Raw genomic sequence first — 19,607 nt, 5'->3', positions numbered from 1 at the left:
CTATACCCTTCAACAGTCTTGCGTGGTAGTTTGAATCCATTGGCCAATCTGGGCTATTCTAAATTGGCACAGATTTCACTTCATAACTCTTAATGGCAGTACTGATGGTAGAGCATTGAAAGGAAAGCCTATGATGCTGCTGTGAATAAGGCTTACTTGGCTAATTTACAAAAGCACCAATAACCCACGAAACTTTTATAAATTTTGAAAAACTTCAGTATGGAAAAGCATAGTTCACCAACAGTCGGTTAAAACGAAGCCCCAAGCTGAGCCAGTGGAAGCAAAAACTCCTATGTGTGTGAAGATCACATGCTTCAGTTGATAGTTTTGCTGACAGTCAGTGTGCTTTAGAGAAATTAAATGTCCTACTTTCCACTACCCTCTTCCTAGCACGCGGTCTCGTGAGGCTTCTTGTAGTAACCTTGATTTTAATCCCTTTAATATAGGCAAACCCCTGGACACTTTTTTTACAAGCTCCTGTAACATCCCTCTCCCAAGTCTAAACTTAGTTGGAGGAATATGCTGTTGAAGACTTCTGTTTGAACAGAAGAGAGAGTTATATTTATTGTATCAGGCCATTCTTTCTTTGTAATGTATTTCTGACCTATTGCCAACAACAGGTAACCATGTGCCTTCAGAAGTAGAAACCAGTAGGAAGGCAAATGTTGCTCCACCTATATAAAGTCTTGACTTGAGTCAACCAGACCAACCATGTATTTGTTCTTTTCCCCTCACCTGAGGGGAAGTTATGCAAGTCTGTTTGGCTGAGTTTCTGCAGCCTGTCGCCCTACTGAATTGACTGAAAACTATGCGAGCAATACAACTAGTTTATGGGCTAGTGAATGTCTGCTCATGATTTAACTGCATCACCCTCTGCCCTCATTCCCATGTTTTCACCAGAGGGTAAGAGTTTCCAAATTCCATAACCTGTTACGTAGCTGAGGGTGTTGTCAACTTCTCAGGGCCCCTATGATTTTGTTTATCTCTTGTTGTTTGACCCTTCTCCACACTCTTTCCCCACCCCATAGTTTTCTCCTGTCTCGTTCTCAAGGCAGATTCACCAGCTGCGTGTTATACATAGGTGCCTACAATTCTCTAGTGTGTCTTAAATAGGATTTTCACCTTTTTAAACCTAGACAGCAGGTGTCTGCAGACTAATTGGCCATGGGTGAGTAGAGAGAGATCATAAACTGAGCCTGATCCTGGCCCCCTCTACTATCCACAAGCCCACATTTTCCAATTGTGGACTCTAGGTCATGATTGGGACTGGGGACAATTTATTTTTTCCCAGTCCCAAGTGAATTGCAAGTGAACTAATTGATGAACTTGTGCCAGAACCTGCTCAAATTGAGTTTTGCCGATGTTAAAATCTACATTTCCGCCCGCTTCCTGTGACTGCACAAACTGAAATTCTCTTCATGTAAAGCAGTCTACATTACAATGCTATGATTAGGATTTGACATGAAGTTTGTTTAATGTTTTGTTTTAGGCTGTCATTTGTGGCTTTGCAATAGCTTCTGGAGCAGCACAGAGGCTGGTATATGGCTATGATAGCTATGGAAACATCTGCGGTCAAAAGAACACCAAAGTAGGTGGAAAGGAACAGAGTGGCCTTGATCACACGAACAATAAGTATGTATATCATCAGCCATCTGGAATAATGTGAACTCTTAACATATAGATCATGCTAGATCCCATACCTACTAAACTTGAAACTTTATTAGGAATCTGTGGTGTAACATTTTACGTTGAATGTGAATTTGCATATGCAAAAAACAAAACTTCATCTCTAGATTTAACATCAGGAATGCCTCAACATAATGTTGAAGCTTGATGCATGCTTAATTTAGGTGGTTTTGTAGAAAGTAAGTCAGGGGTCTTTCAACTGTGGCCTGGCGGCAGGTTCCCCACTCTCTCTCAAAGACATCCTGTCTCCTTAACTCCAAATATTATTACTGGTTCTGCCTTCACAGGTGGAGAATGCGGAATGAAGAAAGATCTTCTGCAAGCTGTGGGTGAAATGAGCAGAACATTTTGGAGCTTAACATTTGCAAGCCCAAAGCCATCATGTTTGGCTTCTGACAGACATTTAAAAAAGATATATTTATTCCTTCACGGCTTGTGGGCATCACTGGCAAGGCCTAACTGCCCTTGAAATGAGTGGCTTGCTAGGTCATTTAAGAGTCAACCAAATTGCTTTGGATAAGGAGTCACATGTAGGCCAGACCAGATAAGGATGGCAGATTTTTCTTCCCTAAAGTGAACCAGATGGGTTTTTATGACAATTGATAGTTTCATGGTCACGATTACTGAGACAAGCTTTATATTCCAGATTTATTAATTGAATTTAAATTCCTCGAGTTACCTTGGTGGGATTTAGCCTGGGCCTCTGGATTACTAGTCCAGTGACAGTACCACCACGCCACCGTCTCCCCTATTGCTCAATTTCATTGCCCATTCTGGTTGCTGTCTTGGACAGAACCAGGAATGTGACTTTGGCATTTTGAATTGAGCTTCAAAACTTATTTATAATCCATAATTTCTACCTCCATAATATTGCCAGACTCTGACTCTATCTTGCTCCCCACCATCTCTGTTTTGCCCATGGCTTTATCTTCAGTCTTGACTTTTCCCGTGTTCTCACCATTGGCCTCTTGAGCCCCACTTGGCAGAAACTTCCAACCTATCCAGCTCTCCATTGCTTGTATCCTATCCTGTAATAAGTTGCTGTTGCCTGTCACTCCTATCTGCTACATGCATTTTTCCATTGGTGCCAGTTTTTCAACTGTTTTGCCCCAGTATTTTACAGTTCTTTGCCCAAATCTTTCCCTCTTATGCATCTTTCTCCACTTTCGCTTGTTCCAACCTCTCTCTCTCTTTTATGGAATGGGCACCTCCAGCATTCATTGATAATCACTAATCACCCTTGAGAAGGTGGCGGTGATTAGCCTGCTTCTTAAACCACTGCAGTCCATTGTGTGGTGTAGTTACGCCCACAGTGCTTGTAGGGAGTTCTGGGGTTTTGACCCATCAAAAATGAAGAAATGATGACATAATTCCAAGTCTAGATGCTGTGTAACTTGGAAGGGAACATGGAAGTGGTGGTGTTGCCTTTGTGCTTCTGGCTGGTAGAGATTGCTGATTTGACTCATAGATTCATGGACGTTTACAGCACAGAAGGAGGCCATTTGGCCCATGGTGTCTGCACAGGTCAACTAAGATCTGACTACAGTATTTCCATTTTCCAGCGCTTGTCTCATAGCCCTGGAGGCTATAGCAATACAAGTGAATATCTAACTATTTGGGAGGCGATGTCGAAGAAGCCATGGTAGGTTGCTGCAGTGCATCTTGTGCATGCTGCAGACGATGCTCCATGTGCTGGTAGTGGGTGGGCACCTAACGGCATGCTGGTTTGTTTTGGAAGGTGTTCAGCTTCTTGAGTGTTGGAGCTGCAGTCATCCAGGCGAGAATTCCACCATACTCTTGACTTAAACTTGTAGATGCTGGACAGGCTTCAAGGATTCAGGAGGTGAATCACTTGATGTAGAATACCTAGCCTCTAACCTGTCCTTGTAGCCACAATATTCATGCGGCTGATCCAGCTAAGTTTCTAGTCAGTGGTGACCCTGGAATGTTAATGGTGGTGGTTGCAATGTTGGTAATGTCTTTGCTTATGAAAAGAAGATGGTTAGACTTTCTTTGGTTTGCAGTAGTCATTGGCATTCGTTATACCATTCAGTCCAAGGCTGAATGTTGTCCAGGTCTTGCATTTGGGCATGGACTGCTTAATTTTCAGAGGAGATGTGCATGGAACATAACACAATACAAACATCACTAAACATCCCCACTTTTGAATCTATGATAGAGGGAGGATTATTGATGAAGCAGCTAAAGATGGTTGGGCCTGGGACACTGCCCTGAGGAATTCCTGCAGCAATGTGCTGGGACTGGGTTATTGGCCTCCAACAACAACAATCATCCTCCTTTGTGCTAAGTATGACTCCAGCCAGTAAAAGCTTTCTTCTTGGTTCCCATTGTCTTCAATTTTTGCCATGGCTCCTTGATGCTACACTCGTTCAAATGCTGCCTTAGTGTCGAGGGTAATCACTTTCACTTCACCCCTGGAATTCAGCATTCTTGTCCATGTTTGGAGTAGGGCTGCAATGAGGCCTGGAGAGTGATCCTGGCAGAACCCAAAGACAATGCTAAAGATATTATAAAGCACGTTTTATTACTGATTGGTATAATTGTCAACATTTTCCTCATTTGAGATTTTGTTCTGATGTTCCTCTTACCTTTCATTTCTCCCTCCCTCCCCCCTCCCCCCACCCAACAGTCTCTCTTATTAGGCAACCTGACAACTTGGTTACTGTGTTGGAAAATAGCCAGAAAAAATGGCTTTAAATGCTGTTCACTAAACTCTCAAATAATCTTGCCCGTAAAGGTTTGGCATTCTGTTGAAAGCATTTATCTGAAGAGGGTTCTTGCTTGAAATCAAATTAATCAAAATAAAGCTTGTGGGATTTTAAAAATAAGAATTTAATATTTGAAAAATTTAAATCTGGTTGTTATGGTACCTGTTGCACTAAGATTTTTCCAGAACAGCTTAGCTGACCACTTGGACTCCCTGGTATGAACCTGGGGTTGAAGTAATTATTCATAGACCTGTCAGTGTTCATGACTCTCTCAATATTGCTTCCTAGACATCACTCCTGTGCAGATATTTTTCAAATTTATTTGGTACCAAGTTTTCTCTCAAAGGTTGTGATGGAGTTGCAAGGTTTGAAAGAAAACAAATGGCTTACAGCAATAGAACGTTTTTCATGTCCTCAGGATATTGCAGTTGTTATGCAGGAAAATTTCATTGTAATCATCAATTGATCACTTAAAATACCATTGAATTGAATATAGGTTTACATACTGGCTGCAGTCTGTTGCAAGGCATTAATGTGCCAGAATGTTTAATTGATATTAAAAGAATGTAAGAAACAGAATGTCAACATCCCTTCTAGTCCATATTGGTGAGAATAAAGACGTGTTTGAGGTGGATCAAGTAGAGTGAGGAGAAACTGCGCCGATTGAACCATTAACTGTCTGCAAACAATGCTAAATCTTGTACAAAACAAAAACAGAATTACCTGGAAAATCTCAGCAGGTCTGGCAGCATCGGCGGAGAAGAAAAGAGTTGACGTTTCGAGTCCTCATGACCCTTCAACAGAACTATCTCATCAAAAGATAGTAGTTATCCATTTACAGCTGTCCAAAACAACATGTATAATGCCTTTCATATGGTAAGATACCCCAATGCACTTCATAGGAGTAGCTGCCTAACAAAATTTGACATTGAGCCATGTAAGATATTAAGACAGGTAGCCAAAAAGCGACATGTTTTGAGAATGTTTTAAAGGAGGAGGGAGACAGATGGACGAAGAGGCTTAAGGAAATTCCAGAGCCTAGGGCTTGAGATAGCTGAAGGCACGGCTGCCAATGAGGGAACCATTAAAATGGGGGATGTGCAAGAGGCCAGAATATGAGGAGTGCAGAGATTTTGAAGGCTTTTAGGGCTGGAGGAGATGACAGATGGGGAAGGCCGTGGAGGGATTTTAAAATAAGGATGGAGAATTTTAATAGCTTCCTCCCAGCATTCAATTTTAGTTGCTGGAAAAACAACTGAAAGAAAGCTGAAAGTATGGCTTTTTGGTGCTTTAATATTTGTGTTTTTTTTCTTCCTCAGGTATGTCTTTTTCTTGGACCCCTGTAACTTGGACACTGTCACTTTCAAAATCAAATCCAAGGCACTGTGTGTGGCTAAATGCCCAGAAACGGCCCTGAACACACTCAAGGAGCTTCAGAATTTTGCCTTCAACGATGGTAAGACCAAAAATTTGGTGGTCGAAGTAGAATGGAAGAAAAGAACCAGGGTTTAGGATTTATTTTATTTATGCTGTGACCTTTGCTCGTTATTGAAACTATCCAGAACAAGGTGGCATAACCTTGAGATTAAATGTGAGGGCTCATAACTGGCCCTTTAACTACCACCTCATTCAAGTCTGAAAAGTTCCCATTCATAGCTTTTGTCTATCTCTTTCTATTCTAGGTATTTTATGATTCTTTATCTGAGCTATTATCATCTCATGCAGGATAGTTTCTCCAAGTTTTCTGAAAATCCAAATATATTATAAATATGTGTGTTTGCTTACGTTTTCTTCACTTGAAACAAATGGCCCCTCCCAATCTGTCACTGAATGGCATCTCTGTCCAATATTAGAGCACCATCGAAAGATTGGGTATATTTGTCCAGGCAGATCTGAAATGAGATGTGAGTAACAGTTCTTATAAACGAGCTAACAGTCATCTGTACATGCTTCAGAATTTGAAATGCCATGCTGTCTCAAGCGATGACCTTGCAACCATTTTCACTTTTTTTTTCTTTGTTTGTCTGTCCCATATTGGAATACAGGGCACCTGCGTGGTCAAGTGGAATCACAAAGCAGCAATGTAAAGCCGTTGAAAGTGTTCAGAAAAGGGCTTGCAAAGTCATCCTAGGCCCTAATTGCAATAGTTACTCGATGCCAACACATTGGCGGTCTGGAGGCACTCAAAAATTGATACAATCAATAGTGCCATTCTCATGAGATCGCCACTGAACTCTAAACTTCAGCAGTTACTTATAGTGGCTACCAACTACGAACTCAAAATATCTCACTGAATTAAGTTGTAAAACAAGATTTAAGAATAGCCCAATGCATTATCTCATCGCTGCAATGAACAAACTCTAATAACTGTCAAACTTTGAACCCTGATAGCCTAAAGACCCTAGTGATCAGTATGTTATGCTACTCTGTCCTTTCTATCATTCTCTGTATTTTTAAATTTTTCTTGGAATAATTGATTGTAAAATTTTACCTCAATTTGGCCCTTGGGAATGATGGAAGTTGCTTTTTAGATAATAAACCTTTTAATAGTAATAATTGAGAGATCCCCCATCATTCTGACTGTAAATAGCATCATGTGATTTTCCAGGTTTCATTTCCTAATTCATGCTGACTGTTCTTTAATAAATAATGCTTTTTCAGTTGCTTGTTCTACATCCCTGAAAATTGTTTGGGGACCTTCCCCACAACAGATCTTTAATGTGCTGCTCTATAATTACCATTTATGCCTTAAATGCTGGAATCATATTGACCACTTTCTAGTCCTTAACCTCTCCTGAATTTAACAAACATACAGAGTTTCAGTAAATTTCTTCCTCAATCTAATTCTCCCTCCATTTCTGTCCACACTTTTTGCAACAAACTGTCTTTATATCTCTCACTTCTGTCTTGCTCTTTATCTTCAATCTCTCCTCTTGTTTTGGGCCTCTGCCTGGCTTTCATACATAGTCCCTTATTTATTTTTAAAACCTAGAGTATGCAGGGAGGTGGGAGACAACCAGGTTGCTTGTGCAATGTGGGGCTGCAACAATCAGTACTGAAGGAAAAGTTAAGCCTGAGCGCCACTGGAGCTAATTGTGGCCAGGAAGAAGCAAGGTGGTATGATTGATGGTCACCAGCTATGGGGAGAGAGACTGGATCTCAAAACAAGTCATGGGTGTTGGCCTGAGGGCATAAAGGAACTGGGCTTGGAAGGAATTTGGGCTGTGATAGCAATACAACTGAGGTGCTATTGATGCTTGGCAGAACTCAGTTGGGTTGCAGAACTCTACGGGAAATCTGAAAATGGGTGAATTTGGGAGGCTAGAAATTCAGGGAAAATAATGATGCTCTAGGCGGTGTGTGTATGTCTCTGTCTCTGGATCTCTTCAGTAAATTGGGTGGATGCCTATTTTTGTTTACATGGTATTTTAAACAAGCTAACCATATTTTTCATGGAATGTAAAATGTCTCTGTACAGAATTGTTTGTAGCCATTTCAACTTGGCTGCGTTCTTCAGGTGATTTCAGTATGTTCAGATGCTGCTAATTTCCTTGAAACCTGTACCCTAATGAAATAAGGTTTCGACATTGACTTGACTAATCTGCAGCATAGATGCAGGTGCACAAACTACTTAAAAAAATTCAGTTCTTGTCTTTGTTGCAGGATCTAAATTGTGCGATTATAAGCTCAAGCCAGAAGATTATACATCACGCAGTGTGGGTTTGTGTCCAAAACTTCCTGTTAAACCAAGGTAGGAAATTTGAGATAATCTGTCTAAGAAATTGCCAGTCACAATGCACATACCCCAGTAATTAAACTTTAAAATCACCTTTTCTCAAATGTATTCTGAGCCATGGGTAAATGTGAAGCTTCTCCACAAGTTGAGTTGTAATTTGATATTAACATGATATGAGTAATATGAGTTCATCTTTTGAAGTTTTGTCTGCAAATCCAACTGAGATAAAAATTAAGCAATCCCTAATTCAAACTTAGTACGCCTTAAGATGTAAAGTGTTTCTATATTTTCTAAGTGAACGGTTGAAATATCTGTATCCTTCCTTGACATATCTTCAGTTTTACATCCTTCAGTGAGTTAATGCTTGTTAACAGCAATTTAAAATTTTCCTCAGTTCTGAAAGGCTATTAGATGTTGCTAAATGTAGACACATTAGGCTAAAAATTTGATAACACCACCCCTGTTTTTCAGGTGAAAAACCAGTGCTTAAGCATCCCATATGTGTTGGCTTGAGTAGGAGAGTAACACGTGCTCATTTAATGCGAAGTATGTTTCCTGTCATATTGGTGAAGGAAGAAAAAAAATATGTCCAAGGTCTGTGCCTGAAACAGGTGGTAGACCCTTTGCACATGTAATATTTTGCCACTTTACCATCATTTGTCCTTCTGGTCCCTTGCCAAAGCTAATGTGAAATTTCTGAAAGTTCCTTTCCCACTTCTCTCCATCTCTGTCCATTCTGATGTTTAATTGCTATTTTTTTTTTCTGAAAAGGAAAACTGATCTTTATAAGTTGATCATTATTCCTCAAATATATAATATAAATCTTGACCTCACTCCTTTGCTTCATTCTCTGCTATGACCAATGTTAGTCAGTGTTGTTCACATATGTTGGATTTTCCATTCTCTGGATTTGAATAATGTTTGTGGCCTTGATGATACCCTTTGTTGTGAGGTGTGTGCCTTCTGAACTTTGCTCTGGTTTAATCTCTGTCTGGCCATCTTCCTGTATTTTGGAAATTAGCTTACATTTATTCCATCGCCAAGTAAACCTTATGCTCTTGAAACCACTCCACTATTGCCTTTCACATGTAGTTAACAGAGCTATTAACTCCCAAATGGTTATTTTCTTGAACGTTTTTATTGTTCATAAAGCCAAGCATTATTTTTGTCATGGTTATTCCATTTTAAAAGTCTTATCCTTGTTATTTATCTCTGGAACCCTGTGCTAAATGCTTTGGTGATTTGCTTTCTATCATCTTTGACAACACCAGGACCATTACCATTATAAGGTCTTCCCACTGAAGTTTTGTTCACAATTGTGTTGTTTCCTTTGAATTGTATCTCTGTGCTGTTGATGAGAAACTCAAGAATTCCCTAAAGGCTCTTCTGTCTTTCTTGTTATGTCCATTCTCTGCATCAGTGACTTCCCATCCCTGTAACAACTTAGACTTTCTGCTAACTCTAATTTGCTGTATTCAGAAACCAATTAGGTTAAATTGTGCTTGCTGGCAAAAGGCTGTTGCCATAGGCAGACTGACTCTCCAGTGAACTGAACCACGCACCCTTCTGTATGTTGTAACTGCAATAATAAGCCAAGGGACCAACAATTATTGCTTAATCGTGGTATGCATCTGAGACCATGTGAGAAGCCCACTAGATGTGCCAGCCTACTCTGAAAGGTGGCAAATTCAGTACAATCAGAGCTAAGCATTGAGGCTCAAACTTGTAGTGGGATTTATTTGCAAATGAGATAATTACACAGGAGAATACACAGGGCAGACTGCCTGAATTATCCAAATTATGAAGTGCTTTAAAACAAAAACAAGCAATCAGAAATCTTGTTATTAGCATCATACTGAGTTCAGTGAGTGCCTCGAGGTAACTATTTCACATTGTGTAGGCAGTGTGGAGCATGGAACTTGGGGATTATGAGCTGTTTCTCTTTAGTGTCTCTTGAGTAATTCAGGTTGATATTGAAGCAAATTTCCAATAAAACAGAAATTGAACTTCAATCTTGCCTGGGTTTTGAAAACCCATGGTGCTTCAGAGCAGCGAACAACCAGACTCCTTTAGAACAAAACACGTTTGGCAGTTTTACCCTTCAATATAATCTTCATCGTGACCATTCAAAGAAAGCTTACCCTGACCCAAGCACAACTGTTCCAAAGGAATTTTGACCCTGATACTGTACTAGGCACCACAGAAACCTGTAGGCCTAAGACTCTTTCCCAGAATTGTAATGTTTTCCCATCTGAAGAGAAGTGAGATGGCACGGAAGAATGAGTTGTTCATTAGCCATCAACATGGTGCTGATTCATGATGATTATGGCTCCATCCAAGGAGGAGCACCATTGTTGTCTTAATAAATTTTTGCTTGTGTTTCTATTTCAAAGTGCTCTATTGTTCATTGAGCATTGTTAGGAAAGATCATTTAACGCCACTGGAATCTATAAAATCAGCAGCAAATTTTGCATCACAAACAGCTCAGCCTCTGGTTGCGTACATAGATACTGTCTGTTCATGCTGCACTGTTTCTTTCTGAGCAGCAGTAATTCAGTCATTCTAAAGGCAAACCCAGATAGGCAAGCTTGAATCAAAGAACTGAACATAGTGGAGTGCTTTCAATTGCAGGTAGTGGAGAACAGCACAGAAAAATTAAGGATTAGTGAGGTGGGTGTGAGGTACATGGACAAAATTTCACGGCCAGTCTCTTTGGTTAATCTGTTCTGGAACTGCATTGATTGGAATTCGTCTTCACCATATCTGCAATATTTATCTCAAGTCACTTGTGGAGCAATTGGGAACTGAATAGAGCTATAAAAAAAAATTGAGGGATTAATTAAAAATGCATAAAATTTATTAATAAGCTGATGATTTGAAGTTATTTGAAACTTTCATTTGGCGAAAATGTGACTGACTATTTTAACATTCTTTATAATGGGTTCATAAGATGTTATGTTACGTGCAATTTTGTTTTATTCCCTCAGTACAATGAAAGCTGAGTTTTTAAAATAGAACGCAAGCTCATTTTGAATTTGCTGATTTACTTTCCAATTTGCATTATTAATGAGAAATGTGTAGGACAAATTGCAGCTCGAGTAGGTTTGACATTTGCAAATACATTGTTTTAAAAGTATACTTGTGCCTATCAGTCGTCAATCATCTCCATTATTGATATTAATTTGACATTCCATTTTTTCTGTCTCTTTGTTTTACACTAGTAAACCTATACCATTCTTCCATCGTTGTGTCCCAGATGGAATTGGCTGCTTTGTCAACTTTATTAAGGCCCTGACCACCTTCGTCAGTGACAATAGTGTCTTGCAGAGAGTGATTACTGGAGTAATGACCAGCAAAGAAATTATAGTGGGACTTTGCTTTTTATCTCTAGGTAATGATTCTTGAATACATCCTTTCTTTAAAAAAAATAAACAATATTGAACCAGGATTTGCATTATTGAATAATTCAATTTAACTTAAATGCTTCAGCTATATTTAGCAAGTAATTTCATCCCAAGTCATGTACACCCCTTTTTGTTTTACATTTCATTTTTTTTTAACAAATGTTAGCTTGATATTAGGAATGACTTTGTCTCAACTAATAGGGAATTTTATGAACAGCCACAAGCATTTATATAAATGTATTTTCTTGGATTTCTAACTCTGAAATCAGAAGACATTTGTCCTTTTTTACTGTTTGTGTTTCCTACCGTTTGTCATAAATATGATTTCTGTATTTCTTGGGGAACTTTAAATGGAAATGTGGAATTGGCAAACGATTGATATGCTGTAGAAATGTCAATTGTTAGTCGAGCTCTTGTCCGAGAAGTAAGGGTAGAGTAGGATGGATCAGCATGCTGATAGAACTGGACAAAATGCTTTTCTGTTAAAGTGCCAGTTAAGTGGTGGTATTATTGATACGGATTTATGTTATTGGCGATAGTGGCAGAGATGGAACAGAGAAATTTTAAAAGCAAAATAATGTGGATGCTGGAGATCTGAAATAAGTGTGTAAAGTGCTGGAAAATGCTTAGGGCTGGCAGCATCTGTGGAGAGAGAAACAGTTAACATTTCATATATAATATGACTCTTTAGAACAGAAGAAGTCATATTGGACTCGAAGTGTTAATTCTATTTCTCTCTCCTAGATGATGCCAGACCTGCTGAGCTTTTTCCAGCACTTAAGATTCTTCTGAAATAAAAATGTAAAGATTTTTTAAAAAGAATCACTGCTCCTTTTACACCCTCAATGTCTGACTCTGTTTCACAGCCAATGAAATACTTCTGAAGCGTAGTCATTTTTGTAATGTAGGAAATGCAGCAGCCAATTTGTACACAGCAAGTTTGCACAAACAGAATACGATAATGACCAGATAATCTGTTTTGTGCAATTGGCTGAGGGATAAATGTTGGCAGGACACCAGGGAGAACTTCCTGCTCCTTAGGTTCTATTCAGGTGTTCAGTGATTGCCCATTTTGTTTATAGTTCCTCTAAACCTTCCTGTTTTGAAATAGAATGTTATGGTACATTTTACGACTAGCTAAAATCAAAGCAAGTTGATGTGTACGTCCACAGCTTGTCAGGAAGGACTTTTGTACTACTACTTCTGTTGTCCCTTTGGTGTAATCTTCTCTTGCTGTAGTAATTATGTCAATGTCCTAAGAATGTGAGAACTCTTTCCCCTTCAGCTAGCCCTGTAGCCTAATTTTCCCACTCTAGCTTCTTCAGAATGTGACACAAGAAGCAATCTGGAGATAATCACCTTTGGCATCTTGTTTTTCAGTCTAGTACTTAACCCTTTTTTAACTTCAAAATGCACTTCTACCTATGGTATTGGACCATAATTTGCCTTTCCAGCTGAGGCGAGTAACTCACCTCTTGGCTCCCTAAAGCCTGTACACTATCTACAAGGCACAAGTCAGGAATGTGATGGAATACTCCCCACTAGCCTGGATGAGTGCAGCTCCAATAACATACACAAGAAGCTTGACATCATCCAGGACAAAGCCCACTTGATTGGCACCCCATCCCTTACCTCTGCCACTGACGCACAGTAGTAGCAGTGTGTATCTTCTAAAAGAAACACTGCAGCAACTCATCAAGGCTCCTTCATCAGCACCTTCCAAACCTGCAACCTTCACCACCTGGAAGGACAAGGACCAAAGACACATGAGAACATCACCAGTTGACAGTCCCACTCCAAGCCACGCACCATCCTGACTGGGAAATATATAATCAATCCTTCACTGTCACTGGATAAAAATCCTGGAACTTCCCCCTTAACAGCACTATGGGTGTATCTGCACCATGTGGACTGCAGCGATTCAGGAGGGCAGCTCACCACATTCTTGAGGGCAATTGGGGATGGGCAATAAAGGGTGGTGTAGTCAGCGATGTCTGCATCCCATGAATGAATTTAAAACAAAAAAAGACTCTACCAATTTAACCAGTGCTTCTGAAGGCTGTAAAGTGGTATGAATGTTACTCGCCAGTTATCAGCCCAGTCCTCGATATTGTCCAGGTCTTGCTGCATTTGGGCATGGACTGCTTTAGTATCTGAGGAGTCGTAAATGGCACTGAACATTGTGCGATCATCAGTGAACATCCCCACTTCTGACCTTAAGATGGGTGGAAGGTCATTGATGGAGTAGCTCAAGATGCTTGGCCCGAGGACTCGACCCTGAGGAACTCCTGCAGTGATGTCCTGGAACTGAGGTGATTGACCTCCAACAACCATAACCAACTTCTTTTGTGCTAGGTATGGCTCCAACCAGTGGAGAGCTTTCCCCCTGATTCCCATTGACTCCAATTTTGCTAGGGCTCCTTGATGTCATGCTTGGTCAAATGCTGCCTTGATGTCAAGGGCAGTCACTCTTTCCTCACCTCTGGAGTTCAACTCTTTTGTCCATGTTTGAACCAAAGCTGTAATGAGGCCAGTGGCCCTGGTGGAAGCCAAGCTGACTGTCAGTGAGCAGGTTGTTGCTAAGCAAGTGTGGCTCGATAGCATTGTTGGTGACCCCTTCCATCACTTTTCCTGATGATTGCGAGTTTACTGAGGGGGTGGTCATTGGCTGGGTTGGATTTGTTCTGCTTTTTGTGTACAGGACATACCTGGGCAATTTTCCACATAGCTGCGTAGATGCTCATGTTGTAGCTGTGCTGGGACAGCTTGGTTAGGGGCACAGCAAGTTTTGGAGCACAAGTCCTCAGTACTATTGCTGGGATATTGTCAAGGCCCTCAGCCTGTGCAGATTCAAGTGCCTTCAGCCATTTCTTGATATCACGTGGAGTGAATTGAATTGAATGAAGACAGGCACCTGTGATGTTGGGGACCTCTGTAGGAGGTTGAGATGGATCATTCACTCAATACTTCTGGATGAAGATTGTTGCAAATGCTTCAGCATTTTGCACTGATGTGCTGAGCTCCTCCATCATTGAGGATGGGGATATTTGTGGAGCCTCCTCCTCCATTTTTGTTGTTTAATTGTCCACCATCATTCACAACTGAATGTGGCAGGACAGCAGAGCTTAGATCTGACCCATTGGTTGTGGAATTTTAGCTCGATCTATCACTTGCTGCTAATGTTTGGCATGCAAGGAGTCCTGTGTTGACACCTCAATTGACACCTGGTGCTGCTCCTCTGCATGCCCTCCTGCATTCTTAATTTAGTCAGGGTTGATCCCCTGGCTTGATGGTAATGATAGGAGATATGCCAGCCCATGAGGTTACAGATTATGGTTGAGTACAATTCTGCTGATGGCTCACAGCGTCTCATGGAAGCCCAGTCTTGAGTTGCTAGATCTGTTCAAAATCTGTCCCATTTAGCTTGGTGGTAGTGCTACACAACACAATGGAGAGTAGCATCAATGTGAAGACAGGACTTGGTCTCAACAATGACAATGCAGTGGTCACTTCTACCGATATTGTCATGGACAGATGCATCTACGGCAGGCAGGTTGGTGAGGATGAGGTCGAATTAGTTTTTTCCTCTTGGTTCCCTCACTGCCTGCTGCAGACCCAGTCTAGCAGCTATATCCTTCAGGACTTGGCCAGCTTGGTCCATATTGGTGCTGTGTTCTGCACCCTTGCTATCCGCAGTGTTTCCTCCAAGTGGTTTTCAATATGGAGGAGCATTGATTCATCAGCTGAGGTGGTGCAGTATGTGGTAATCAGCAGGAGGTTTCCTTGCCCAAGTTTAACCTGATGCCATGAGACTTTGGAATCGATGTTGAGGACTCCCAGGGCAACTCCTTCCCGACTGTATACAAGTGTGCTACCACCTCTGCTGGGTCTGAACTCCTTGTGGGGCAGGACGTACCCATGGATTGTGATGGTGTTGGCTGGGACATTATCTGTAAGGTATGATTCCAAGACTATGACTATGTCAGGCTGTTGCTTGACTAGTCTGTGAGACAGCTCACCCAATTTTGGAATAAGCTCTCTGGGAGCATTTAGTGAAGAGCGTTTGTTGGTGTGGAAGCATTTGGATCGGGGTGTTGACATCTGAGTCTGAGACGATTGTCAGGGGTCTTGGCATCTGGGATCAAGGAATAATATGCAGAGGGTCAGATTTTTTTTTTTCTGTTTGGAGTTGCTGATCTGAAGGTCTGGAGTCGCATATTTTTGGGAACAGGTAATATTGAGGAGAAAGGGGTGTATGCGAATGGAGGCTGTGAATCTATTTTGTGCAAACCAATTCATCTTGATTTATGCTTAAACTTGCCTGTTGATTATCTGAGCCTTTAAGCTAGGTGGCACTGTTCTGCACAAGGTTACATGACTAAGGATTCTAAAGATCATTCCTCTCAGCTGAGGATCCCCACTTGTCTCTAACGGATCCCTCTCCCCAGGTGTTTTCTCCCATTTGCAGTGGGTCTTTGCCGTCTCTGTCTTGCTGCTGTGGTGATCTTGGACACCCATGTGTTCACCTGCAAACAGCACCACCTCTGCTGTAGTTCAAGCAGGGCATGGAGCAGGATTACATTAAGCTTTGTGTAAGTTCAGCAAAGTGCATAAACTAGTTTCCAAGATCAGTGTCAATATTATATTGTTGCCCTAAAGATTCTGGGATTGGGACCAACCTGTGCCTATGTGCTCCATTGTGACCTTTGAGCCGGCTTTAAGTCCCCGTTATTTTAATGCACTTTCCACTTGCCTATCTAGAATATCTTCTGTGGCTCACAACGGAGACTTTATGAATGAAACAAATATCAGTAGCACTCTCATCATACTTCAGAAAACACAGGTCCAGTTTCTGTAAATCACTTATGTTGATGTGTTCCACATTGCGCAGCATAATCATGCATCCTGTGCCTCAGCTAGACGTGTGCCAAATCTTGGATGTGGCTTGCTTTTCCTGTCAATCTACACTTAATTCCTGTTGTGTCCATTTGGTTCACAAACTTGCAAATCAAAGCTGAAGTGCTGCAAATGTGCAGATCTGGGCAAATAGAAAGTGATTCAGAAACCCAAGAACTTAGAAAGAAATGACTACTTTGGTGAACCAATTAAACTGCTGCAAGACGTCTTATATCATTTTGCCCATCATTTGTCCCTTGTGATTTTATTTTAGATAAACAAAATAGAGCTTCAAACAAAAATTTCAAACAACTTTTAAAAGCATGACTATTTCATAGTAGCCTGATTGCACTTACCAATATAACTTTGAGTGTCTTTTCATTCTAGTTTTTTTTTTTTACTCCACTTTTTCAACCTTATTTGTTGTGTCCATTTGGATGTGTATGAGACACTTAGCTGTCAAAAACTTCTGGGAACTTGCGTGGGAGCATTGATCTCGGTGAAAGCTGTCATGAGGCAGCAGGACATAGATTTTTCTTCCATCTCTCTGGCCTGAATTGAGGCCCAGGTTTCTGGAAGAGAAAAGCCAGTGTACTACTAACCTGCTATTCCAACCATTGCTAAAATCACAAACATTTTGGTTGTAGAATTGTTCAGAATTGTAGCTCTACTTTTGAGCTGGTAGCAAATACAATGTTTACATTCACACCCTGCCTATCAATATTGCAGTTCCTTGAAAGTTCAATGCTGTACAGTACTTGGTGGTGTTAATCCTTTCTGTATTTTGGCAGTTTTGTCGATGTTGTTAATGGTTGTAATCAGATACATCTCCCGAGTGCTTGTTTGGATCCTTGCAATTCTCACCATCCTTGGTTCAATTGGTAAGTTGATTATAAGTAAGTGGTCAGAACATTTTAAAATTGTACTGAGTATTTGGGTTTTTTCTATATTTGTTTCCTTTCAAATTCACCACATTAAGGCAGAATATTTCTGTGGTCCAGATATAGTGCTTTGCACCTTCTGAAAGTTACTGGAATGAACTTGGATGCTAGAAAAAGGAAAAACATGTCCAAGATTTATTGGTGTAAAAAACATTTATTTTCAAATGTATGGTATTAGACCCCTCTATATTACTAAAACCATTTTAATGGAAGTCACAAATTACACCATCCGTATTGGGTCCTTGGTGTACCATTCCTTCTCATAATTCTTGCCCTCACTGGAGGCAATCACATCATTTTCCTTCAACCCCTCTCCTCCAGCCCACTCCATTGGGACTATGCTCACTTGGTTCCACTCTTCTCTATCCAGTTGAAGCTGAACCATCTCCTCCGGCAGTGACTTCTCTTGCTTCTACACCAGCATCATTGGAGACCCCCAAGAATATAACCCTGGAACCTCCCTCTTTTTTTTCTCACATCAAGATGTTACCCCTTGGTGGTGTCATCCAAAGACATGGTTTAGTTTCCATGTAGACACCGATGTCATCCAGATCTACGTCAGCTGTCTTGACTCCTCCTCAAAATATCAGAATAAACATTACAAACAGGATGGAAAACCCCTCCTGCTGCCTCACCAAATGGCAGGTTGTCTCAGACAGTTTGTCCAGGTTGCGCTGCAATTTCCTTCAGTTAAACAATGGAAACAGCAAAGCCATTGTCTTCAGTCCCTGCTACAAGCTGTGCACTGTCTCTGCCTACTGAACGAGACAGAATTGGTAATGTCCCTGGTTACATCAGACTCGCAATCTCCTGTGTACAACTTGACCTTGTGCTAAGCTTCTAGCTATCTCTTCATCATAAAGACTCTGTTTTCACCTCTAACATCACCTGTCCCTGCTCCTGCCTCAACCTTTTCTGCTGTTATCACTTCTGGACTCAACCATTCCAATGCTCCCTTGGTTATGCTCCCATGATTTGCTTTATTTAAACTTGAACAAGTCCAAAACACTGTTCATACCCCAGCTCGCATCAAATCTCATTGACCCATCAACCACATGCTCACTGACCTACTTTAGCTCCTGATCCATCAGTGCCTGAAATTTAAAATTCTCATCCTGGTTTTCAAATCCTTCAAAGCCTTGCCTTCCCCTGTGGGATCTCTGTGCTCCTCCAATTTCTTTTGCTTTTTGTTTTCAAACACTGTTTGTTTTCCTAACTGTTTGTCCCCCCCAACCTCCCCTCTTCCTGTGCAGGTGGTACAGCTGTCCTTTGGTGGCTATACGCTGATGGAAAGAAATCAGCCGCTGATGGAAAGAAATCAGCCAAAGAGAAGTTAATTGAAGACCCGGAAATTGCAGAAGATAATGTTAAGGCTCTTTTGGTGTATGCCATTGTTGCAACAGTAGTCACGGTGAGCGCTCCACTTAAAATTTATTGTTACTGTTTTAAGTGCAGATATTAGAATGGTAGCAAAACAATGGATTATAACTGACTAGAGCTCCTTACTCTAGAAAAAGAGAAGACTGAGGGCTGATCTTATAGAAGTCTTTAAGATTAAGAGAAAGCTTAATGTGATAGGCATAGGGAATATCTTTCCACTTGCAGGCAAGGCCGTAATTAGGGGCACAAATATGAGTTAGTAACTAATTGGTCCAATCAGGAATTCTGGAGATTTTTCCTTTTTACCTGGTCAGTGGTTAGAATGTGGAACTCACTACTACATGGACTAATTGAGGTCTGAAGCATTGATGCACTCAAGGGGAATGTAGATAAACTTAAGGGAGAAACAAATGGAGGGATACACTTGGGCTATTTTCAGAGGGGCGGGAGGAGGCTTGTGTGAAACATAAAGACCAGTATGGACATCTTGGGTTGAATGGCTTGATCCTGTGCTGTCAATACTTAGTAGACGTCAGTCAGGGTGGGTGGTAACAACAATCTGCATTTATCATTCTCCTAACTATATATGGATATAGTTGAGGTGTAGGTGGCATACTAAGACAAGAGAAGGTTGGATTGTCTTGCCTTACAAACAGCCACACATGTTTTTCTTTCCATTTGGCATTACCATTTTAAACTCTGGTGCAGAAAGAGATCACTACTGGCAGCAACAAATGGAGCATTTACCCAATGGCTCAATCCGTGAAGATCATAGTTATGTTCATAAATGTTTCCAAACTGGTGCAGGGAAATAATTTTCATATTTTCTATACTA

General features: G+C 40.8%; 1 protein-coding gene across 6 annotated transcripts in view; it reads left to right on the top strand.

Annotated features, from left to right (window-relative positions):
- The window catches only part of LOC121276952 (choline transporter-like protein 1), a 100,696-nt gene that overhangs the window by 30,498 nt on the left and 50,591 nt on the right, over nucleotides 1–19,607 (top strand). For all 6 annotated transcript variants that reach the window (XM_041185677.1, XM_041185673.1, XM_041185676.1 and 3 more), the window contains 6 exons: nucleotides 1,490–1,632; nucleotides 5,735–5,871; nucleotides 8,079–8,166; nucleotides 11,373–11,542; nucleotides 17,243–17,332; nucleotides 18,646–18,803. In XM_041185677.1, coding sequence (XP_041041611.1) covers nucleotides 1,490–1,632; nucleotides 5,735–5,871; nucleotides 8,079–8,166; nucleotides 11,373–11,542; nucleotides 17,243–17,332; nucleotides 18,646–18,803 — 786 coding nt within the window. The remainder of the gene's footprint in view (nucleotides 1–1,489; nucleotides 1,633–5,734; nucleotides 5,872–8,078; nucleotides 8,167–11,372; nucleotides 11,543–17,242; nucleotides 17,333–18,645; nucleotides 18,804–19,607) is intronic.

Source organism: Carcharodon carcharias, chromosome 4 (genome assembly GCF_017639515.1).
Source record: "Carcharodon carcharias isolate sCarCar2 chromosome 4, sCarCar2.pri, whole genome shotgun sequence".
Lineage (NCBI taxonomy): Eukaryota > Metazoa > Chordata > Chondrichthyes > Lamniformes > Lamnidae > Carcharodon > Carcharodon carcharias.
Note: the sequence above shows the minus strand (reverse complement) of the source record. Positions and strands in the feature narration are given on the sequence as shown.